The sequence below is a fragment of the Myodes glareolus genome, chromosome 6, assembly GCF_982192425.1.
Source record: "Myodes glareolus chromosome 6, mMyoGla1.1, whole genome shotgun sequence".
Classification (NCBI taxonomy): Eukaryota; Metazoa; Chordata; class Mammalia; order Rodentia; family Cricetidae; genus Myodes; species Myodes glareolus.
This window is the reverse complement of record NC_142031.1, coordinates 95,287,940-95,307,973: the sequence shown is the minus strand read 5'-3', so window position 1 is coordinate 95,307,973 and position 20,034 is coordinate 95,287,940. Positions and strand designations below refer to the sequence as shown.

Below are 20,034 nucleotides of genomic sequence, written 5' to 3'. Positions count from 1 at the left end.
CCTACCCACTGAGCCGTGTCCCTTGCCAGCCCCCATTATTACGTTCATATAATAACTCACAGATATTGATCAATGGTCTAATTAAGGATCTCTTGCTTATATGGGTTTAGGCACATGTGTGTGTTGGTGTCTTCAGAAGCCAGAAGAGGGTGTTGGATCCCCTAGTGTTGGAATCCCAGGCAGTTGTGAGCTGCCTTATGTGGGTGTTGGAAACCAAACTTCAGTCCTCTGCAAAAGTAGCAAGCATTTTTTTAAAATTAAATTTATTTATTTATTTATTTATTTATTATGTATACAGTGTTCTGCCTGCATGCCAGAAGAGGGCACTAATTCTCATTGTAGATAGTTGTGAATCACTGTATGGTTACTGGGAACTGAACTCATGACCTCTGGAAAAGCAGTCAGTGCTCTTAACCTCTGAGATACCTCTCCAGCCTGCAGCAAGTATTCTTAATTGCTTAATTTCCAGTACCATGTAGTGATTTAAAATTTTGTTTGTGTATGTGTGTGTGTGTGCGACTCTGGTTTTCTGGAAAAAATTCTCCATCATTTTAACCAAAGTTCATGGCTTAAAGGTAGCATTTAGGAGGGGCCCACTGTTCAGACTATGCATGCAGGTAATACAGACCCTATTAAAACAAGCTTTGAGATCATTTAAGAATATGCTGTCTTCTCATTAGACATCATCTAGAATGATTTCTGTACACATCACACGGAAGTCTGTCTGCTCCAAAATTGCCAGGTGTTTGCACTTGCCAGCTACCTACTGACATTTGCTAGCAGGAAAGCACAGAATACATTTATTCTGTTAATGCTAAGAGGAAAAACCTTTGATGGGTTTAATCTTTGTTTCTTTGAGCAAAGAATGACTCATAAACCAGGCAGTCCTCAGAGATAGCGCAGGACTCCTGCCTACAATGTGGACAGGTGACATTTCTGGACAGTACAGTTGAATTGGCTTCAGCTTGGCCCTGTGACTTGCTTGAATCAGCCACCTGTGGCTAATACTCTGGGGCTATCAGACTGACACTCAGCCCTTTGTCACAAGAGTGGGCTCCAAGAGAGGTTTTGGCTAGTTGATATTCAGATTGAGTAGCCCTGATCCAAAATGCTTGCATTCAGTTTTTTTCTTCTGGATTTTGTTATGTCTGCATTATACAGAATGAAGTATCTTCTGGGTTGGATTCATCTGAGGATGAAATCTACTTAAGGTTCACGTTTACTTTATATACATTGCCTGAAAGTTGTACTATATGATATTTTTTGAACTCCCCTGGTTTGAGCCATCATACAGCATCAGATGTAGAGTTTCCTCCTTGTTGGTATTTTAACAGTTAGGGATTTAAGCTTTTAGAGTTTGGGGGATAGAGTGCTCATTTGTACTCAGAACGCTTGCCAAGAGATGAAGGACTCAATTGCAGAGAGAGTCCCTCTGGCCGATGAGTTTAACTTTGGAGGTGTCTGAGAAGTGGCTGAGTGAATAGTGAAACCATACCATTCTAACTTACACTAGTATTTCCGACACTTTAGAAATTTATATCACTTTTTATTTCTGATTTTGAACGGCCCTATGCTAACCGTACTTTCCTCAACCTTCTCCAATTCCTTGGAAGTTTCCGTTGATGCAAATAACTCAGTCGAGGGCACTGGGACATATGCATGGGCATAGTAATTTTTGTGTGTTTTTTTTAGCATTGTTAGGATATATGTCTAGAAATGAGGATGTTGAACTGTTTTCTAACGCATCTGCCAGGACGGGGAGATGGCTTATCAATAAAGTACCTGCCGTGTAAGCATGAGGAAGTGATTTGGATGCCCAGCTCTCATGTAAAGCAGGGCACAATGGCACAGGCCTGTACTCCCAGTGCTGGGGGATGGGGTGGGGATACCCCAGTCATCTGGATCCCTGGAGCTCATTGGCCAGCCAGCCTAGCCCAGTGGATGAGCTCCAGGTTCAGTGAAAACTTGTCTCAAAAAATAAGGTGGAGATAGCTGCGTGGTGGTGGCTCACGCCTTTAACTCCAGCACTTGGGAGGCCGAGACAGGTGAATTTCTGAGTTCGAGGCCAGCCTGGTCTACAGAGTGAGTTCAAGGAAGGTCAGGGCTATACAGAGAAACCCTGCCTTAAGAGGAAAAATAGGTGGAGAATGATCAAGGGGCTAAAGGAAGACGGCTGGGACTGACACTCAGGTTTCCACATGTGCACACACCCGTGCACACACAAGCTTCTAGTGCTAGAAGTATTCTCCATCCCGCTGGTCACCTGGACCGATTTTTCTCTGTCTACCTGTTCCCGAAGCCACTTATGAAATAATCATTCTGAGGCTTAATATTAATTACATACTCTTTGGCCTATTAGCCTAGACTTCTTACTGACTAACTAACTCTAACACCTTAAATTAACCCATTTCTATTATTTTATATTTTATTGTGAGGTTTATAGTTTGTTACTTCATATCTTGTTTCCTTGGTGGCTGCTGGTGTCTTCTTGACTCCACCTACTCTCTCTATCTCTGTTCGGATTTCCCCCTGGCTTTACTCTGCTAAGCCATTGGCCAAAGCAGCTTTATTCATCAACCAATAAAAGCAATGCATACAGAGAAGGACAGCCCACATCAAGATTCCATCCACAAACACACACATTAAAAATCCAAGACAATTTCCTCTCACAACAAAGCCCCTTGCTGATATTTCACATGGCAGCCTAAAAAACTAAGCAGTCACAGTATCCTCTCTGCTTTATTTGAATAAATAAAATTTGAATAAATAAAATTTGAATAAATAAATAATTTTGAATAAATAAATAAAATTTGAATAAATAAAATTTGAATGACGTCATTGATTTAGACAGTACCCACAGGCTTATTTGCTACTTGTGTTTTCCCTCTGTCTTGGTTATCCATCCATCCATCCTTCCTTCCTCCCTCAGTCCCTCCCTCCTTCCTTCTTTCCTTCCTTCCTTCCCTCCCTCTTTCCCTTCTTCCTTCCCTCCATTCCTCCCTCCCTCCCTCCTTCCTTTCTTCCTTCCTTCTTTCTCTTCCTTCTTTTTTTCCAGAAAGAAGCTCTGTCTGGTCCAGACCTTGCGGTGACAGACCAGGCTGGCCTCAAATGCACAGAGCTCTGTCTGCCTTGAAGGGAACCAAAGCCCTCTGCAGCACAGCTCCGAGGGCCTGGGACACATGAGGACTGCCAAGTGATGTTAAGGCAACAAACCTCTGAAAGAGGCAGAAATCACAGAGACCCACCTGCCTCTGCCTCTCAGTACTGGGGTTAAAGGCCTCTGTCACCAAGTATGGGTCTTTCTTTTTTTAAGAAGTGATTTTGCTCTAACATAGTTAAAGATAACATTTACCATTTTTTTTCTAATGGTATTTTCTGATTTTTTTTCTTGTTTATTTTCTCCCTTTTTGCAATTTTTTTTTAATTTGCAAAAGCCAGTATAGTCTAAACCATAGACTTTAATATCCCCTTCTCCTGGACACCTGTAACTTAAAAACAAACAAATAAACTCCATAAAACAGCTGTAGTAAGACCAGAAACAACCCAGATAAGTATATTGTTTTTCATTATGCAACATGGCTTAATTTGTTGTTTTCTGTGGGAGATTTTTACAGTTATTGGTGGGTGGTCTCAGGAGCTGTGAGTTGGACCCAGCTAACTACCCATTTTAAATGAAATCACATGGCAATCCATAGGTCTGCTGAGCTCAGGGTAGAGAACCTGAAGCCTTTCACAGCTCCTGGAGGCTGCGGAGTGACATCAAAGCATCGGAACAGAGCCTTGGTGACCTGAGTTCCATGTGATCTGCGCCTCTTTCGGCCACCTACTTGGTGCAGTTTTGTTGCTTAGGACATCAGGCCATGTGGGTGTGAAGTGTCAAGAAAGTCTGTGAGATGTGGCAGTCTGACTTAGAGACAGGTGGGGATGGTGACAGCAGACATACCTGTGACAAGACAGACAAGCACATGCACACACCCTCGAGTATTTCAAATGGATTTTCCCATTGATGAAAACTCCATAAGGCCAACTCGGTACTTTGGTGCCTGATGACAGGCGACTTCTCTTTCTAGAACATTCAGTTATTTCTTCATTATTGCAGAAGACTGGCTAGAACGGTCATCACCGGGAGGTTCTGATGTAGTTGTTCTTGTCTACAGGGATTGAGGAGGCGGCTGACCCAGGGCTTTACAAGGAAGTCACATTATTTATTTGGGTTTGGGTACAGGAAAAGTTAGATCAGTCTTCAACTTGTGACCCCATACTCTGCTTCTTATATTCCTTCGTACTGAATAACTTCAAAGGGCAGCTGGGCAGAGCCCCGAAGCCACACGGGGAGCAGCTTCTCACCTGCTGTCTTAGATCACTGAAGACACAGCTCGGCTCACATTTCTCTCCAGGACACATGCGGCAGACATGCTGCAACTTGTTTGGAGAGAAAGGCGAGGGGCAGGGAGTCGACGAGAGCTGTGTGGGTTGGAGCAGGCTTTAAATATAACCAAGGGCTGTGCTTTTAGATGAAAAGCAAAGGAGGCTGGGCTTCAGGGCTTGGGTCGCTTCCTAAAAATAAAGTCACTGAACTTTGAGAGAACTTTAGGATTAGCGTTGTCAACCGGGAGTAGCTGCCAATGGAGAGAAATTTGAAACTGTTTACCATTTGGGCCCAAAATGGAGCATTGATCCAGTTGTGACTGATTCAAATGACAAGTGTGGTTTTGCAAGGCCAGCCTGGGAGGTAAGGATGGAGGAGCTTTTGTAGCCCACCTGCTTACCCAGATCTCGGCCTTGGTGATATTCTGCAAGTCCTGAGTTTAGCAATTTCTGCCAGCTGCCACAGACCCTACTATATTATTACTCCTTCACCTCACTCCCAGCTGCCTTTTGTTTGATAATTAAAACACTGAAAAATCTGAAAAATAGAAAAATACAAAAGGCTTAACAGCAAACATCTACACATCTATTACCCATAGTCAATTTAATTTGTTTATTATATTTGATACTCATCTTTTACTTATATGCATGTGTGTATATGTATTAGTACAGAAATCATGGAGGCCAGAAGAAGGGTCTGACCCCCTGGGACTAAAGTTATAGGTGCTTGATAGCTACCTGCCTTAGATGCTGGGAACTGAACTCTGGTCCTCTGTAAGAACAATGTGTGCCCTGAACCACTGGGCTATTGCTCCAGCCTCTCATCTTTTATTTTTAAGAAAAAAAAATTGAGCCAGGTATGATACACATCTGTAATGATAATATACATCTGTAATGTCAGCTCTCAGCAGGTTATGGCTTGAGGAACATGAATTTCTCACCAACTTGGGCTATATTGCAAGACCCTATCTCAAAAAAACATAAAAAACAAAAAACAAACAAACAAAAAAACAAAACAAAGAAAAAAAACCAAAGCAAAACTATAAGAATAAATTCCATAAAGTGAAATATCTTTTCCTTCAGTATTACTTCTCTTCCTTCCCAGAGAGGATAATGTCACAGACTTAGCGCAATGCTAAACAGGCGTGTTCAATCTTTTGACACTGAAATACAACATTGTCATCCACAAAGCTTATACTCTAGCATTACAAAAGTAAACAAAAATTGCAAAACCAGACTCAAAATTTTGTGTTGGACTGCATGCTAGTTGCATGTGGCCCATGGACTGTAGGTTGGACACATGTCTGACATGTTTAAATGCATCCATAAAAGTACATGGTATTATTTTTAAATTTAATTTAAAAGTTACATCATGATCATGTAATTAAAATCAGTTTTATAAAGTGACATCCTGGGGATGCAGAACTGGGGAGTGGAGACAAGCGGACCCTGGCTGGGAGCTGGTTGGCCAGCAGCCCAGTAGAAATCACAAGCTTCAGGTTCAGTGAGAGACCCTGCCTCAAGGGTATGAGGGATGGAGGGCGACAGGGAGAGATACTACACCCAGTTCTTCCAGCTCCTTCCTATCAGTTTTGACAGTAGGTAGATTTTCCAGTAACTTGTAAACGACGAAAGTTGATAATTTGTTTCTTGTTCTCTGGCATAATAGACCTTTTTCTGTTTTTGCTTTGTCATGTTGCCTGGGCCCCCTTAGAGATTATTATGAGCATTTAGGCTTGTTTCCAGCATTGACAGGAATGCTTCTGCAGTGTGCTTGTAATATTTGCTGGGGATCTTGGTATGTTGTTTGTAGGATTTGCTGTAGATACCGCTTAGCAGAATAAGGAAATCCCTGTGTATTCGCGGTTGGCAAGCAGTTTTTATTTGTTGTTATGAGTAAGTCATGGATTGGACTGGAAGCTTTTCTGCATTCCTTGAGTCAGATTCTCATCTTTTTTTTTTTTTTTAACATTGTTTGGTCTGCTAACAGTAGGGCCTTCCTTATGTTTCTAGAACTAATTCCACTTACTTTTCTGCTTCTGAAAGATTGACTTATTTGGTCAATCAGCAATTCACTTAGGTATTTTGTATCTATGTTTAATTTTGTGTGTTTTCATCTTCCTGTGGGCACAACTCTCATCTGTTCTTAGGTTGAGATACTGATTATTCCTTCCCTTCCTTCTCCCCCTCCTCTAGTTCTCCCTCCTTTAGCAGAGCCTTACTATGTAGTCCAGGCTAGCTTAAAACTTGTTATACAGCCCAGGCTTGCGTTGAACTTATGGCAGTCCTCTTTGCCTCCTCTTATATTGTCTTTTCCAAGAATTTAGTTTTGGGTTTTGACTTCATGTCCCGACTCCAGCAGCTCAAAAGTGGATCTGCATCCTGGAGGAGATCTGGACATTGGCCACTTTTAGGCCCTGATGTGGTTGTTATCTGGCCTCACCCTGTAGCTGGTGACTTGGTATCAGGTGACCGATGGAGTTCCATTCGCAGATCCCTAAGGTCCCTTTTCTCTGGTCATTGCTCCGCATTCCAGCTGCTCCACCTCTGGAGGTGGGCTCTGCCCTTCTGTAGGGCAGACTCTCAAGCTCCATGGTTCTCCTCCCTAGGCTGTGTTCTGACTGCTCTTACCAGCAGGGGATCTCTCCTCTCAGGAATCAGTCCTGTGTTCTTGTTTGTCCAGGATGACCCAGCAGATGGTTTATACTCAAATCCAGCCTTCTAAGGCTTGTTATTCCACTGCAGAGCAAGGTCTCAGTCTGTATCCTGGGCTCACCGGCAACTAGCAGGACTTCTGTGTACTGAGTGCTGGGATTAAGACACGCATCACCAAGTGCGGCTTTAGAAACTTCACAAACTTTTTTTCTTTTTCTAAAGTAGGGGCCAGTACTGCTTTCTTGAGATTTGAGCAGATGTCTTTTACAGGGTCATGTACTTTATCCACCATTAGGGAGGTTTCCTTCCTTTTCTACTTCATTTCTACAAACTGTGTATTTCTTAGGAGCACTTTTTTCTTTTTCTTTTTCCTGCATTTGCATCTGCATCTCCTAGCCTGGTTGCCTTCACTGCTTTGTGTTAGAACTTCCCTGACTTGTCCAGCTCCTCCAGCCCAGTGCGGGGTTCTTCTCCTTGGTCCTTCGTGGTTTGGTTTCATGCCTCATAGTTCCACAAGGTGCCAGGGATAACTACCATAGGCCTTGCATACTTGCAGAGTAGTTCAGAATGTTAATTTGGATGAGTCAGCATCTCCTTTGGAGGAATGATGACTATGTGATTGAGAGCCATGCAAACCAAGTCCAGAGGTGACGACCTCACATCAAGGCTTGGATATCCTGAACTCAGTCCCTGAATCTACATGAATGACTCATGAAATTGTTTTTTGACCTCATAACATATATGGTAGTGTCTGCCCATGCACAATCAAACACATGTACATGTACACATACACACACACACAGACACAAATAAATAATAAAAAAGTGAAAAAAACAAAACAAAACACAAAACCTCGCTTCCTTAACATTATACTGCTCCATGTAATTCAACACCATGGCTGTAGTAAAAAAAAGAACCCTATAAAACAAATGCTTTCATCATAACGAAGAATTGAATAATATAAAAACACTTACGATATGAAACTAATAAACAGAGATCCTGCGGTTGAGTCGATGACTCAGTGGGTAAAGTACTTGCTGTACAATATAAGAACCTGTGGTCAGATCCCCTGGACCTGTATAAAAAAGTTGGGCGCAGTGGTACTTGTTTGTAATGCTGTACTTTGGGGAGAGAGGCAGAGAGAGGCGGACCCCTGGGACTTACTGTCCAGCCAGTCTGGCTAAGATGGCGAGCTCCAGGTTTAGTGAGAGACTTTGTCCCCAAAATTAGGGAGTGGCAGTGGCAGATATGTGTAGTCAGCCTCTGACTTCTACACACACACATGTATAGGTGAGCACACTGGTACGCTCATCATACACAGACCTACACAGAGAGTACATAGAATTGCTGTAGGTATAGAATTTCCGAATGCTGGCTACCAGTGGTTCTCATGCACGAGGCTCCGGCTAGTTACCTTAGTCACAGTGTGCCAGGCTCTGGGTTCAGATTTGCAGTTCCTGGTAACCCAGGACTGTGTGTTTCCAGAGTTCCCCAGGAGTGTTGTTGCGCATTGTAGAGTGCGCATTGTAGAGAAGAACACTCTTGCTTCCAAGAGATCATCCTGACCTGGTTTGTTGACGTTCCCTCATAGGATGGGGTCATTGAACCCTCACCTGACGGTCCAGCCACTCCTCCCATCTATTTGTAACTAAAATATCTTCTTCAAAAATTTACTGCGGAAGGGCAGTTTTGGAGACATTCTAATGCATGGAACATTCTTTTTCTTCTAATAGGATTTCATTTTTGAAATTTTCCTTTTTTATGTATAGTCTATGTGCGCGTGTGTAGATGTATTCATGGCTGAAAATCAAAGTTGAATGCTTTCCTCTCTTGCACCCCACCTTATTGTTTGGAGACTGTCTTCCAATGAACCTGGGGAGCTTACCAGTTTAGCAAGACTAGTTGACCGTAAGACCCAGGGAATACTCCTGCCTCTGCCTCAGCAATACCGAGGTCATAGCACCATGTCCGATATTTTAATATGGGTTCAAGGAATCTGAATTCAGTTCTGTACCCTTGCATGGCAAGTCCATTGCCAACTGAGCCATCTCCCCAGTCTGATGTTTTAACTAGTGATTTTTTAAATTGCCTTTTTCCTTACCCTTATTATCTATAAAATTTGAAAATAAAAACCCACATCTCTTTTCCATTCTAATCCATCTATGTTTCCCTAGAGTCAGTGAGTAGAGTGTTGGGTGAGTTCAGCCCTTGGCCTTTCCCTGGGTGCCGGCTCCTGCAAGCTGTGTCATGCTGTCTGCCTGAGACCGGAAGCTATTTGCAGGACACCTTGGGCGGAAGGACGAGCGGATGTCATTCTCAGATGTTAGACTGAAACATACTCCTAATTGAAAGTATTAAGAAAATGTGTATATGACAGTGCCCAGGGGCTGACCTCTGTCCAGTGCACCCAGTGGAAAGTCTGGTCCACTGTCTTGGCTGCTTCTGTTCGCTTGGGTGGAGCCCAATCAGCCCTGTGATGTTCCGGAAACAATAGTGGCCTGGCAAGCACGTGGAGCCCAGCATCTCAGCTCCAGATACCAAGTCTGCTTAGTCGGGAACATGTTGACGATTGGCACCCTTAACTCTAGTAGTGCAGAGCTTTTGAATTTGAATTCTAGAAGTCTAATATAGGAGTGGCTCTTGGGGACCGCTTTAGAACCAGTAGCTACTGTGCTGAAACACTTATGGTTACCTGGCCAAGGTTAGCTGATATAAGTCTGATCATCTCCAAAGCTGGGTCTATCTCTAATTTTTTCTCCTCAAGTAATTTGATATTCAAAGACCATTTTTTATTTGTTAGGACTAATAGGAATTATATCATAGCAAGACGGGAAAAGCATCTTTTCCTATGGAAAGCTAATAGGTTTCCAGGAGGTTAGATGTTGGTCATTTGGTTCTTTATAACCAAGTCTCCGGTGAGTCATCATTGTGTCGATGGACACAAGCTGGAGTCATCAGAGAGAAGAGAGCCTCAATTGAGAAAATGCCTCAATAAGATAGAGCTGCATACAAGCCTGTGGAGGACATTTTCTTAATTAGTGATTGATGGGGGAAGACCCAGTCCAATGTGGGTGGTGCCATTCCCGGGCTAGTGGGCTGAGCAAGCCATGAGGAGCAAGGCAGTAAGCAGCACCCTTCCATGGCCTCTGCACCAGCTCCTGCCTCCAGGTTCCTGCTCTTTGAGTTCCTGTCCTGACTTCCTTCAATGGGGAATAGTGATCTGAAAGTGTAAGTCAAGTAAACCCTTTCCTCCACAATTTGCTTTTAGTCATGGTGTTTCATCGCAGCAGTAGAAACCCCAACTAAGACATATGTCTCCACCCATCTCTTTTGGACTTGTTTAGCAGACGGAATTGACGAGGCACTGACTTGAGTAGAAAGTCTGGTAGTGTGAACTCAAGGTGAAGAGTTTAAGCAGACTATTAACAAAGGAGCAACCGAAGAATGAATTCCAACAAATACTGAAGGATCTGACGGGAACTTGCCAGAAACCTGTGATGTTACATAATGCAGTTCAAGTCAATGACCTCAGTTCTCCCAAGGGACCTCACCTGTGTTCAGATCCACTACCCCTGCCCGTGGCCCAGCTAGCTTTGTAACTCCGCCTGGCCATATATCTGGTGGTCCAGAGTCCAGACATCCCAGCAGACAGGGGACGAAGAACTTGTTCCTTGTTGCGTGTTTCCCAGTATGACGTTAGGGGTGGTATAACACTCACTGGAAGTTTGTCTAGATTAGCGGGCACATAAAGTCAACAACCTTGTTGCCGTTGTTCTTCTGTGTAAAAAGAGTGAGTTGGGTTGACTATTAAAACTCTCCGGAACCTCTGACAGCCTGTGAGTGTGTGAAAGAGATCTTTTCCTGGGGATTAGGGACTGTTTTTGATCAAATCCTGGCAGAAGTATTTAAACATCAAAATTTTAAATTAAATTTAAGGGGCAGGCGAGATGCTCAGTGGGTAAAGTATCTGCTGTCCAAGTTTGAAGACTCAAGCTTAGGTCCCCAGCCTGCACACACAAAGAGGTGTCATGAGCTTCTGTAATACTATCCCCACCTCCAGCACAGAAGGCTGGGGTCAGGGGAGTTTTCTGGAGTGTGTTGGCACCAGCCTAGCAAAAATGATAACTCCTAGGCTCCGTGGAGAGATTGCCCACACCCATAAATAAGACTGAAAGCAATTGGGAAAGATATTCCAATGTAACCCTCTGTTATTTTTTTTTTGGAGGGAGGGGGGATTGGCGTTGTGGGTGATTTTAAGACAGGGTTTCTTTGTGTAGCCTTGGCTGTTGTAGAACTAGCTCTGTAGACCAAGTTGGCTTCAAACTCACAGAGGTCCACCTGCTTCTGCCTCCCAGGTGCTAGGATTAAAGGTGTGCACCACAGCCACTCTTATAAAGGAAAGTATCTAATTGGATCTGGCTTATTGCTCAGAGGTTTAGTCCGTTACTGCCATGGTAGGAAGCATGGCAGAACGCAGGCTGACACGGTGCTGGAGAGGTACCCGCGAGTTCTCTTTCCAGATCAGCAGGCAAAAGGAAGAGACAGAGGGAGACCCTGGGCCTGACTTGAACATCTGAAACTCCCAAGAGCATGCCCAGTGACACACTTTCTCCAATGAGGCCATACCTACTTCATCAAGGCCACACCCCCTAATAGTGCCTCTCAGTATAGGCCTATGGGGGTCTTTTCATTCAAGCCACTCCAGGATACTTTCTCACTTAAAAAAAAAATCTGTGGTGTACTATGGGAAGGTAGTTTAAATATAGTGGTTGAGAGTAATGTTTTCGTCACCAGCTCGCCTGGGTTTGAATCCCAACTTCTATTTCCTACAATTGTTTAATCTTTGTTAAGTCACTTACCTTTGCATTTGTTTCGTTATCCATAAAATGGACATAATAAAATATCCACTAAAAGCAGTTTCTGGGAATTAAGTTTGATATATATATATATATATATATATATATATATATATATATATATATATATATATATATATATGAAAAGTACCTGTCACATAGGTGGCCACTAACAGGTACTAGTTGTCACCACCACCCCCATCATCATGACTTTCTCAGGGGAGCGTCCAATGGCACTGTTAACCCTTTGGAAGAACGAGTGCAGTCTACTGCGCTTTTCTTCAAAACTCTGTCTTCTGTTGTCTTCTGCAGCAAGCTGTGTTCCGCCATGCCAGAATGGAGGGATGTGTCTCCGGCCTCAGCTCTGTGTGTGCAAGCCAGGGACAAAGGGCAAAGCCTGCGAGACCACAACTTCTCAGGACGCCGTGTCACCCGTCTTTGGAGGACAGAATCCTGGGTCCTCTTGGGTCCCTCCTGAGCAAGCCGCAAAGCATGCTTCAACCGCTAAGGCCGACGCTCTACCAAGGGTCAGCCCGGTGGCTCAGATGACCCTGACCCTCAAGCCGAAGCCTTCCGTGGGACTCTCCCAGCAGATCCATTCTCAGTGAGTGTTTTCAACTTGCGTCTAGCCCGGATGCACATTAGCCACTCCTGAGCACACTGCTTTAGACCGCTCTCCTTGGCACATTCGCAGAGCTCTCGGCCTTTCTTCTTCTCAAGAGTTTCCATGCCAGGCTCATGGACCACGTCTCGTAAAGATACTTGGTTTGATGGGTGACTTACTAAGTGTAAGCCATAGTGGGGCTAGGATTATAGGGATCAGGGCTGGAAGGGACTGATGAGCGGAGTTGTTTGATTGTGGAGTTGTAGATTTTAGGATTCTTTCTCTGGGGAGTCCAGAGAGATGGCTTGTCAGTTAAGAGCACTGGTTCTCTGCCAGAGGACTTGGGTTGAATTCCCTGCATCCACATGTTGGCTCACAAATAACTGTTGGGTAACTCTGGTTTCAGGGCATCTGATGCCATCTTCCGGCCTCTGCAGGTCCTAGGTATGCACGTTTTACGCAGGCATGTAAGCAGGCAAAATACCCATAACACATGAGATAAAATAGCTTTAAAAAAAAAGAACTTAAAAATAATTCTTTTATGGGGTGGGGGTGGTTCAGAGTCCTGAAACAGTAACTTAGAAGGAGAAACATGTAGGTATAATGCAAGAGGAAAGGGTTCAGCTTTGCGGAGGAGAGAGACCTATTGGGAGGTAACTCTCAGCTTCACATGAAGTGTACCCACTCTGAACACCACACAATGTCTGCCTCACTTGCCATGCAAGCCCAGTTTTGGTGAATGAGGCTGCTTTCTATTTATGGGAACTTTTTTTTTCTCTCTATTTCTTCTTACTCTTCGGGGAGCACTGAACACGATGTAAACCCAGGGATAAGAAAAATCGCCCTTGACCTCCTGTGACTTTTGTGGCAAACAGCCCGCAGAGGGCCCTTGTCTAACTGTTTCCTCTTAATGAGCAGCTCCACGTGGATAAGGAGATGCTGAAGTTGCTGCAGGGGTCTCTTGTCATTCGTGTGGGGTGTCAAGTACAGGAAGCCCCCAACTTCAAGAGAGACTTGACCCCAGTTCATTTGTAAGTCACCTGCTTGGACTTTGGAAGGCATTTCCCCCATGGAGACAGCCTTTCTACAGGGTTAGTGTTCAGTTAGCCCATGGAGGTCATTCGATCTGTTGAAAAGCCCCACCATCCTCGTTCATGCTTCTCATTTGAGTGGGCCACCTACTGTTTGTGCAGACTTGGTCTCTTCTCTCCCCAATCTCTCTCTCGGGTTTCCTTATTTTTTTCTCCACATCTCTTTTTGTAATCTAATACTTTGTATTAGATGTGGAAACCTGGCGGTTTTGATAACACATTTTATACTTCATGGTGAGGAGCAAGCAATGATTCCTCAGAGCCTCCTGCGCACCAGGTACTCGTTTAGAAATAGCATGCGGGTTAGCACTTTGTAACTTGCAGTGAGTCTGCGCTGAATCCTGGAGATTAACCTTGTTTTTACAGATGAGCAAAGCCAGCTTTAGAGCGATTGCCTTCTTCACAGTCACACGGTTAATGGGTAAGTTGTCCCATTAGAGCCTGAACAGAGGTAATCAGTCCATCCTTAAGGAAGGGCCTAATTTGTGAAGGAAGGAAGGGCCCGGCAAACATTTTTTGTGAAGGACGAGATAGTGGGCTGTTTTATGCTCTGGGGGACAGGCGGTTTCTGCGGTCAGTTACAACGTACCGCAGCCCCACAACAGCATGGACCACAGGGGACATTTATTTCATTCCCGTATTCCTTTAGTTGTGGAACTGAAATTTGAATTTCAAGTCACAAAATATTGTTCTTATTTAGATTTCTTTCTCAAGCATGTTTTTCAATCCTGTGTGTGTGTGTGTGTGTGCTAAATGTGTATGTATGCACCTGTGCAGACCATTGGTCAATATCAGGTATCTTTCTCTCTTGCTAGTCCCCCCCATTCCACCCAGGCCAGGATGGCCTTGAATTCACAGAGATACACTTGCCTTGGCCTCCCCAGTATTGGGATTAAAGGCATATACCACCAGATCTAATTTCCACTATATACCCAACCTAGAGCTTCTGATTTGGCGAGACTGGCTGGCCAGAGAGCCCTGGGTTACTGTCCCCCACCCAGCTCTGGGACTGCGGAGTGTGCTGCCGTGTGTGGTTTTGATGTGGGTGCTGGGATACTCCGGCCCTTAGACTTGGACAGCAAGCCCTTCACCAAATGAGTCACTTCCCAGTCGTTTTCTCAGCACTTTTGTTTGTTTGTTTTATTTATCTTTTAGAAATGTTTACAGTTTTCATTATTTTAGAATTTCACATATATAAGGTGAAATAAGATCATATCCATCTTCCATTTTCTCCTGAATCCCTTCTTCCCCAACTCCTTCTCCCCCAAGATGCCGCCATCTCAATTTCATCTTCTCCTCCTCTTTCTTCTTCCTCTGCCTCCCCTCTTCTTCTTTTCCAGATAAATGTGCTAAGTTCAATTAGTGCTGCCTTTAATGCGCATAGGTGGGGAGCCCAATGGAGCCTAGCTAGAGTGGCCACCTCCTCACCTACTTTCCTCAGTTGCTCTCAGCTGCCAGCAGCTCCTCAGTGAGGGGTGGGGCCATGAGACCTCCCCAGCCCAGGGTGGATGATTGCTGGCTTGCTCTTGTACAGGGGACCATAGCTGTGTGCCACAGCCACATCACACCCAGAAGACAGCGTTTCACAGCAGCCCACCCCAGCCTCCAGCTCTTAAGTTCTTTCCACCTCCTCTTCTTCCATGGCCCTAGTGCTAAGTGGGGGGATTGATCAAGATGTCTCATGTACGGCCGAGCCCCCACGGTCACTTATTTTCAGCCCTCTTATTAGTTATGAATATCTGCATTGACTGCTGATGGCTATCCACTGGGAAAAGAAGGCTTCCTGATCCAGGCTGAGAACATCCCAGGTCTGGGAATAGAAGCATAAACGTTTAGAAGGCAATTTGGCAGCCATTTAAAACATGGAATGGTCATTCTTGCGCAAAAACAAGCCGTGGCCTGGATGAACTTGCTCACCTCTTTCTCCGGAGGCTAATGGTGACTATTTTGGTGCTAGAACACAGATGTGACTGTGTCCCTGGAACGATTTATATCATGCTTAGACATCTCCCTTCTAGCATTGCTCTGATCTGAAGAACAAAAAACAGTTCTGCCTTGAATTCTGCTTTGGCGATCAGGAGTCAGATTACCGCGTGTTATGACTTTTTTTCTAGCCCTATTACTTATGTAAACTGTTACTCAACTTGACTGCCACCCACCACCATTTGACTATGATCGCATGAGTGGATTGTTTGCAAAAATCGTTTGCCAGAGAAAGCTAAGGGAGCAACTTTAAAAAATCCCCCCTTCTTTAGGTGTGGGCATTGTGATTTACGCAAGGATGTTATGAGGGAAATGAGAAGGCCGTCCTGTTCTCAGGGGCACTGGGATCTTTGGGGGACCCTGAGAAAAATTAGGATAATGGTCAAGTCCTGGCTAGAATAGTCTGTGAGGCTAGATCATCTCAGCCAGCAGCCTTGAAGCTGTTCTGGATGCAGAACTCGGAGGAAACTGTAACAGACGTGCTCTGAGAGGCTGGATCTCCTGGCCACCCATTTTCCTCGGTGTCTGGTCCCCTGGCTCTGAAAACACACAAACTTTCAAAAGTAACATATGCCTCTGCATTAATACAAATATGGACTGTGTGATGTACACAAGTCAGCCAAGGATGATTTTTGTTTGATGTTTGAGCAGGGAAAATACACATGACCTGTCTTGTAGGTTTATTTCTTTATGTCTGTAGCCAGGATTTTCAGGGAGCCTCCCCCAGTCAAATCTGACCTCTATCAACCTTGAATGAGCTGTTTGTTTTCTGTGGAAACAAAAGCATAACCTCTTTCCCACTGTAACAAATATTTGACTTCCATTTTGAAGTTAAGATATTTTTTAAAATATATAGGTTTCATTTAGCAGTTTCCGTAATCCAATGTCTCTCAGGAGCTAGTGTTTGTTCACCAGACAATAAAAAAATTCAAAGTCTTCAAGATACCATATAGGGTTCAGACTCCCTGTGTATTTTCCTTCTCTATGTGACTTATTCTTTTTTTTATTATTTATAAACTATTTGCTTGTTTTCTATGAATGTATGTATCCATTTTCTTTTTTTAGCCTATGTACATATTTGAACACACTATAACCTGTTTAGAGGTTTTTCTTCTGCCTGGATCTGTCTTATTGAGCATCTGTAGTGATCTCTGATGGCATGAGACAAATGAACTGCTATGTCAGCTGCTCGGCGTGGCTCAGCTTAGCACTTGGTGCTGTCATATAGTGCTGGTGGCTGTGGTGGCTGGCTCCATCACTTTCAGCCTCTCTGTGCAGATCTTATCTGAGAGACCTTGGTCCCCAGGAAGCTGCGTTTGACTCTGAACTACTACTACTTCCTCTTGTTCTTGTTCTTGTTCTTGTTCTTCTTCTTCTCCTCCTCCTCCTCCTCCTCTTCCTCCTCCTCCTCTCCTTCCTCCTTTTCCTCTTCCTCCTCTTCCTCCTCCCCCCCTTCTTCTTCACTTTCTCAGGCTTTCTGTGTTGGATGCTGGGCACAATTTGTAATGAGCCTCTCTCTGTCCCACCAGTCAGCTCCCAAATACTGACACAGAGACTTATTAATTATGAAAGCTCAGCTGATAGCTTAGGCTTGTTTCTAACTAGTTTTATATCTTGAATTAACCTATATCTTTTAATCCATTCTTTTAAGTGGCTTGGTTACCTTTTCTCTGTACTCCCCATCCATTCTTCTTCCTCGCCTTCTGGCTGGCAACACCACCTTCTTCTTTCTAGAGCTCTCTCTGCCCCCCTAAATCCTGCCTAGCTGTTGGGTGCTTAGCTTTTTATTAACCAGTTACGGCGGCATAGCTTCACACAGTGTAAAGGGATAGTCCACAAGGCTGCAGCTTCACATGGGACTTGACTTCTGTAAAAGCGGAGTCATTAGGTAAATGGCTCTGGATTCTGCAGCTGCCGCATCCCATCAGAGCCACGCCTTGACCGGACATGTACGTGTGGAGTGAGACGCTTTAGTCTGGAACCAAATATAAACACCATGACCTGGGAACGCAGGTTGTGTTTACTCCAAATTCCACCTTCAATCTGGAACCTTCCCCTGAGTTTTTGCAGTAGCTTGAGAAAGAAGGTTTTAAGTTAAGACATTTTAAATACAGTGGTGGAAACATCAGGTAGGTGGTTTTAACAGAGCAGGAGAAAGTGTTACTGTAGCCTCAGATGCTATAGGGACATTTTTAGCTCTTGGATCTGTGAAGCTCAGGACACGTCATATATTCTCAAGGAGTTACCTAACCATTATATACAATAGTGGGCAGAGGGTAGAAGGGGTGCTGGATCCCCTGGGAGTTACAGTCATCTGCTGTGTGAGTGCTGGGAAGAGACCTCAGCTCCTCTGGAAGAGCAGCCAGTGCTCTTAACCACTGAGCTATTTCTCCAGCCCCGAAAGTCTTGTTTTTAACAGGTGAAGTAGGTGGTTAAGAATCATGAAAAGTATCTACTTATAGCCACAAAGTTGTGTAAAATGCCAAAAGAAACCTTTTGCATCCACTATCTGAAGTACTGAGTCTTGATCATGGCCCGGTTTTCCCTCAGCCCATCTACGTAGAGAGAAGTTATCCTCTTGAAAGGGTGGTACATGAGCAGACATGCTATTTTGGGGAGTTCACAGTTTGCAGAGGGCAGAGGACTGATGAATGAGGCTGCAGAGAAATTAAACTTCAGACAGTGTCCTCGGAAAGCTGGAAGGATTTGAGGTGGGGAGGACTGGTTATTAGACAAAGCCCCAGGGGTGGCGATTCAAGCGAGAACTGTGGGAGGTGAGGGCGGGAGCCCTGTAAATATTAATGTGAGGGGTTGGGCAGAGTGTACCTGGAGAGCCTGAGGAAAAACTCAGTTTGATAAAACCGTTTTGTTCAAATGGCACAGACAGGAGGCCCTGTGGGAGCGGGTGCGGCATTAGATTAGATTAGGCAGGCGGCGGTTACACAGTTGGTTTTTACTTTTGGCTGAGATGGCTTGAAGGAATTTGACATTGGATGGGATACCACCAAGGCTCCTTAGGGACCTGAAGCAAGAAGCAGTTGTTTCCAGATGGCGGTGTGTTGACAAAGTGGAATCGGGGGTGCCCTCTGGAAATGGCAGTCTGGAAATTAGAAAACTTTCTAATTTCAGTAATCTTGGAAATCAGTAAACTTGGGCCTGCAGAACCAAGGAAGGTGTTTCCAGAGAGGTGATAGTTCAAGGCCTTTGTGTACTAATTATCTTTTCTAACTCAGCAGTCGGAGTCACCAAACATGTCTTGATGCACAGTAGCGTGTGTGTATGTGTGTGTGTGTGTGTGTGTGTGTATGTGTGTGTGTGTGTAATTCTGTCGGCTTAAATCTGTGTGCTTTGGCTAGGTCTCTTCTGATGTAGCAGACAGGTGATGACTGGGGCAACCATCACCTGAAGTCATGGCTGATACGGAGGAGGCTATCAATGAGCCGGGAGGACTCATTGCTAAGGTCACTGATAGGAAATCTCAACGCTGACACAGGAAGGTTTAGTCCACTCCCTCGCCCCCCCCCCCGTGGCCATCCAACATGGCTGCTGTCTTCTGAGTGACCCTAGAGCTGGAGAGCAGAGGGAAAGTCGGGGTGCCTTTGTAGTCAGTAGTGTTTAATGTGACAAACTCTCACAGCTTAGAAGTGGGTCATTAGGTCCACATGCATGAGCAGTTGAAGGGGGCACTGCTGAAAGGGAGGAAGAGGAAGAATTGTGTACATATTTAAAAATGACAGTGATGGTTGGAGTCAGTTGTCTTCTTGGCAGAGGTGTAGAATTGCTTGGGCAGCAGGCCTCCGGGCAGAGGGCAGACTTGAGGTGGGGAGACCTAGCCAGTGTGGGTGGTGCTGTTCTCGGGTTGGGGTCCTGGGGTATATAAGTGGGAGCTGAGCAGTAGCATGTTCTGTGTTTCTGACGGTGGGTGTGATGTAATCAGCTGCTTCAAGCTCTTGCCTTACTGATTTCCCTGCCACCAAGGGCTTCCCTGCCACGACGGACCAAAATGGCTGATTTCTCCCTTGAGTTGCTTTGGCTAGAGAATTTTAACACAGCAACAATAAAGAAAACTACGAAGGCCACTTTTGGGACATGGGTTGATGTAAGTGAGGAATATTGACAATACAGACATTAAAAGTTGTGTGAAAACCAGATTATTGAATGCCTTTTCAATATAACACTGCCCCCTCCCAAATAGGGAACTAAGCAAATGAAAAAAAATCACAATAAAAGCAAAAGGAAGAAAAGTTATAGTTTGTAAAAACTTAAGAAACTCATTAACCAGTCACAGTAATTGGACCACACTTCTGTCGTGATTTGAACACACTGCATATAAAAGAACAAAGATGGGTTATAGGGTAGTCAGGAAAATGTCTATGCTGATTAGAGTCTGAAAGGGTAGGGTTGGATTTGAGGGGGTCTGATGATGGCGTTGGAAGAAGATCTTAGCAAAGCATCATCTATGAAGGTGTGTGGTGTC

At 44.4% G+C, this 20,034-nt stretch overlaps 1 protein-coding gene across 5 annotated transcripts in view; it reads left to right on the top strand.

Annotated features, from left to right (window-relative positions):
* Positions 1-20,034, top strand: part of Ltbp1 (latent transforming growth factor beta binding protein 1) — a 386,955-nt gene that overhangs the window by 45,948 nt on the left and 320,973 nt on the right. For all 5 annotated transcript variants that reach the window (XM_085691031.2, XM_048416147.3, XM_048416146.3 and 2 more), the window contains exon 3: positions 12,192-12,483. In XM_085691031.2, coding sequence (XP_085547157.2) covers positions 12,192-12,483 — 292 coding nt within the window. The remainder of the gene's footprint in view (positions 1-12,191; positions 12,484-20,034) is intronic.